The following is a 4077-nucleotide window of genomic DNA, read 5'->3' on the forward strand; positions in this document are numbered from 1 at the left end:
AAATAGCACAATTCAGCAGCAAGGCAGTTCAAAGCGCTTTACATAAAACATTAAAAGCATCGAGACAAAGAGCAAAAGAAACACATGAGAAGAAAATACATTTGAATACAAGTCATTAAAGAGCCAAGAGAATAGAAAATAGAACAAGATGTTTATAAAACGCATGAACAAATGATCACAGTGAAGTAATTATTCAAGAAAAATCCACACATCTGAGAATTGATTTTCATACACTAAATAATTAAACTGAGATTATAAGGGCTGCTGTAAAGATAGAAAATAATGCTGTATATAATGTGAAGAAAATCATTGGAGACCCAACCTAGTGTTTTTATAAAAGAGATTAATTTATGGTTACATTTGATGCATTTGCTCTACACATTTCAGGTTTGTGCAGGAAGAAGGAGGCTGCTTCGTCAGTATCTCACTGTTTGGTGATCACTAAGAATAACCGGGCTCACCGTGGGACTGGCCTGGACCAGCCTCACATTCCCACGACCCCTCCTCTACTCACAGAGACAAATGAAAACACAGGCTGCAGAGGCGCTCCGGCAGAGGCGCAGGGAGGCGTGCAGAGTGGCTTTGCACCACTTTTAGTAAGACTGTTTTTTACTCTAAAAGCTTCATTTCTGGCTCCGCAGTGCGCGCTGTTGCGCTGCTCACGGGCACACGGTATGAAAAACGTCGTAATGCGAGGAGGAAAACACGGGGAAAGTCAGAATTTAACGCACGGAGTGGGAGGAATAACGAAACTCAGAGTTTGTTTGATGTTTTTTATCATGCCGAGGATCCCGTTTCTGCTTCGGATTTACCTCCAAGACAAGGCAAGTACCCTGTCAGATTGTTTCCATTGACTGCGATAAAGTAAACGGACAGTGATCTGCAGTGAATTATAGACAGCAACAGTGCCGTGGTGCAACATGAATTATAATATAACATTAAAGATGCATGCGTAAAAGCACTTATAAAATAGCAATTTGTCATTTGCGTCCTGTTGAATCACCCGTAGCCTAGTGTTCACTCGCTCCGGGCGAAACGGAATCATGAGTTCAGACAACCCAACTAATGTGCTTCTTTGTTTGTGACTGCAGTGACATTGTTAACTCAAATCACGCGATCCTGAAAGGGGTCATTCGTTTTTATTCCCATGATGATGATGAAGATGTGATAGCAGTTCAGCCCGGGTTCAGAGGAGCTGCTGTGTGGCTCCACAGAGCCACATGCCTTATTAAAGCTGCTACTTCCTGTTGTGAGCACTGCAGTCGACTGTCTTCTCCCAAACACCTCATGTGCTCTCCCTTTGGGGCCGCATGCAACACTTTGTGACTGAATTATTGTATTTCTCTGTGTTCTGTTCAGTGTGAAGCCAGAGGATGACAGCAGCCAGCCCTCCCTGCAGTCCCACCTCCTCTCAGTCCTCACCTGGTTGCCTCCCAGCATGCCAAAGGCACCTGAAGAAAGGCAGAGCCCTACACACCACCCTGCCCCTGCGCTCCGCCCCGGGGGTGTGGCTCTTGCTGGGTGTGGTGGTGGTCCTGGTGGGGATGGCTGTGGCGGTGGCGGGCTACGTGTCCTCGCCACCGAAGCCTGTGGTGAGCGGGCGCGGCTCCACCCACATTGAGAGGATGAAGTTGGCCGGACCCGTCGTCATGGGAGTGGGCCTCTTCATCTTCATCTGCGCTGCCACGCTACTGTACGAGAACCGGGATCTGGAAGAAGTCCTCAGACGGGGGACGTGCGATGACCTGGAGGATCTGAAGGGGGGAGGCGGCTGGGAGGATTCACAGGAGCAGCCCAGCTTCAGCTGTCAGGAGCAGTGGGAGGAGAAAGAGGGGGGGCAGTGGGCCGCTCCGACCCACACACTCCCCCTCTCGGACCAGAACTGTGGGACGCCTCACAGGAACACACACACCGTCAGCGGCAGGCCGTCACCGCCGCCTCCTCCTCCAGATGCGGGAGATAGAGAGGATGAGGAGAAGGAAGGAAGATCAACCCTTCTGGCCCGAGTCCTCCACCACAAGGAGCCGACTCCTCACCCTCCCTCCCCCTGCCCCTCCATCTCCCACTCCTCAGACTCTTGCAACTCCTGTGAAATTAACTTCAACATACGGACAGGCCTTCCTCAACACTGAACTCATAAAATGTGCATGATGAGATTCTTTGGAGGTTTCACGTGCGGACACACTTAAAATGGGACTTTGCTGTCTTCAATAAACAGATGAAATGTTTGGTGGTATGTTTTAGTGCCTCCGAGTGGCGCAGTCGGTCTGACTCACTGTCTGTGAAGGGTGTTTTTGTCCTACATCGTTCTCTGACTCACCCACGTTTGAAAGATTCGGAGCTGTGGTGTTTTGATGTCAACTCGCCATCTTGTTGTCTTTGAACTCACCCATGCCTGAAATCCCCAAAAGCCTCTGCTTGTTTGACCATATTTGGACGTGAGGAGCATTGCTGAAAACTTATTTAGGTGCTGTGCTGGGAGACGGACCAACTCACACACACACACACACACATTCTCACACACATGCAGATGTACTGCGTCTACATTTACTCACTAGAGATGTTTTGGTTAAGAGGATGAGCACGATTAGGTCTTAAATGACTCTTTATCTAATCTCACACATGCTGTAATCTAGTCTTTATCTGAGGAAATTGTGTCTGTGTAAACAAGAGAAGTGCACAAGGCCACACTCCTCTCACTCGACACCTACAGCCCCGCTATAAATACCAGCTGCTGCACTGTACACATGCAACTTTCAGTGTTTTACTGTAATTCAACTTTTTTTTTTGTATTCAGCTGCTCAGTTTCTTTTCCTTTTCTCGAGTGTGGTGAGGCGAGATCTTAAAGAATGTCAATCAGATGGTGGATAGAAGAGAAAAGAGCAATGACTGGGAAAAAAGAAAACCCTGTTAGGCTGCTATGACTTATTCCTGACGCAGTTTAACTGAGAAAAGCGGTCCTGTGAGTCGTGTAACTGAAGCCTCACACTCCCACCATCCCAACCTTTCATCTCTTCTCGCTTCATCATCTGATTCCTACGCTTTATTCAAATACCCCCATCCTCCAGCTCAAGCCTTGGCTGCTGATATAGAGCAAATACAATGCAGAGGGAAATGTTTTTGGGTCCAATTAAGCAAAAGTCTGAGAGGTAAACGGGGTAGGATTTTAATTATCACCAGCGTTTTCTCCCCCAGCCTTTAATTACACAGGGGATCAGTCTGAAGGTTTTTATAGGTTCTTTAGGACTGCAAAGTATTTCCTTGTTGTTCTGGCCCATGCTGAGATACTGCCATCCAGATGACGACTGAGACTGAAGCTTACAGTCATTTTCAAACACCCATCTCCCTCTCTCTCACACACAGGGTTTATGTCAGTACATTATGCTGTTTAAAGATGCTAGATGTTTATTTCAATGGCAGGTACGGGTCGGGGAGATGTGTCTGAATCCTGCAACAGGCTGCAGCTTCATCACACTCTCTCTCTCCTCACGCTCACACATAGACGAGTCCTTCTCACTGTGAGAGATGCTCTGATGTGTTTACATTCAGGAGGGAACCCTGCAGGATGTCAGAGCTGCAACCAAAGAGTATTCATCATGAATCTGCAGCTTGTTTTCTGATTATCATGAAATATTGTTGTCTACACTTAATGGCCAGTTTATATTCTAGGTAAAATGCAGTTTCATTGGATATTACTGCAATAAATCATACTTTTATGAGGGTTATTATGTTCAAGAGGTCCATTATTCTACGCATTATGCATGCTAATGTGTTTCTATTATTGTGTCCATCCCATTTATATCAATGAGGGTAGGCTAAAACTCCACGTCTGTATAATGCAATATCGTTCAACTGCATCACAATCCTCCAAAAGTATCATAACATCTTTAAATTGCTTTATATTTATTAACCATTTCTGCTGTCAGTAGCAAGATGAATTTGTCCTAATACATATTTAGAGGCATCATTCCTCTTTCAGTCGGAAACTAAACCGACCAGAGGCTGTTACATATCTTCACACACACACAGATAGTCCTGCGGCAACACAGATTTCAAGAAATCATTGAGGTTTCTCCC

The 4077-nt window shown here is 46.1% G+C and overlaps 1 protein-coding gene across 1 annotated transcript; it reads left to right on the top strand.

The window, feature by feature from the left end:
• The first annotated feature begins 360 nt into the window (after positions 1-360).
• On the top strand, positions 361-3725 carry LOC117450611 (uncharacterized). The gene is made up of 2 exons (XM_034088463.2): positions 361-824; positions 1360-3725. The coding sequence occupies exon 2, from the start codon at positions 1374-1376 to the stop codon at positions 2130-2132; it is 759 nt and encodes a 252-aa protein (XP_033944354.1). The 5' UTR covers positions 361-824; positions 1360-1373; the 3' UTR covers positions 2133-3725.
• The last annotated feature ends 352 nt before the right edge of the window (positions 3726-4077 follow it).

This window comes from Pseudochaenichthys georgianus, chromosome 8, assembly GCF_902827115.2.
Source record: "Pseudochaenichthys georgianus chromosome 8, fPseGeo1.2, whole genome shotgun sequence".
Classification (NCBI taxonomy): Eukaryota; Metazoa; Chordata; class Actinopteri; order Perciformes; family Channichthyidae; genus Pseudochaenichthys; species Pseudochaenichthys georgianus.

Excerpts from the sequence above, each read along its gene's own strand:
- LOC117450611 (XM_034088463.2), top strand. The coding sequence starts at position 1,374 with ATGACAGCAGCCAGCCCTCCCTGCAGTCCCACCTCCTCTCAGTCCTCA.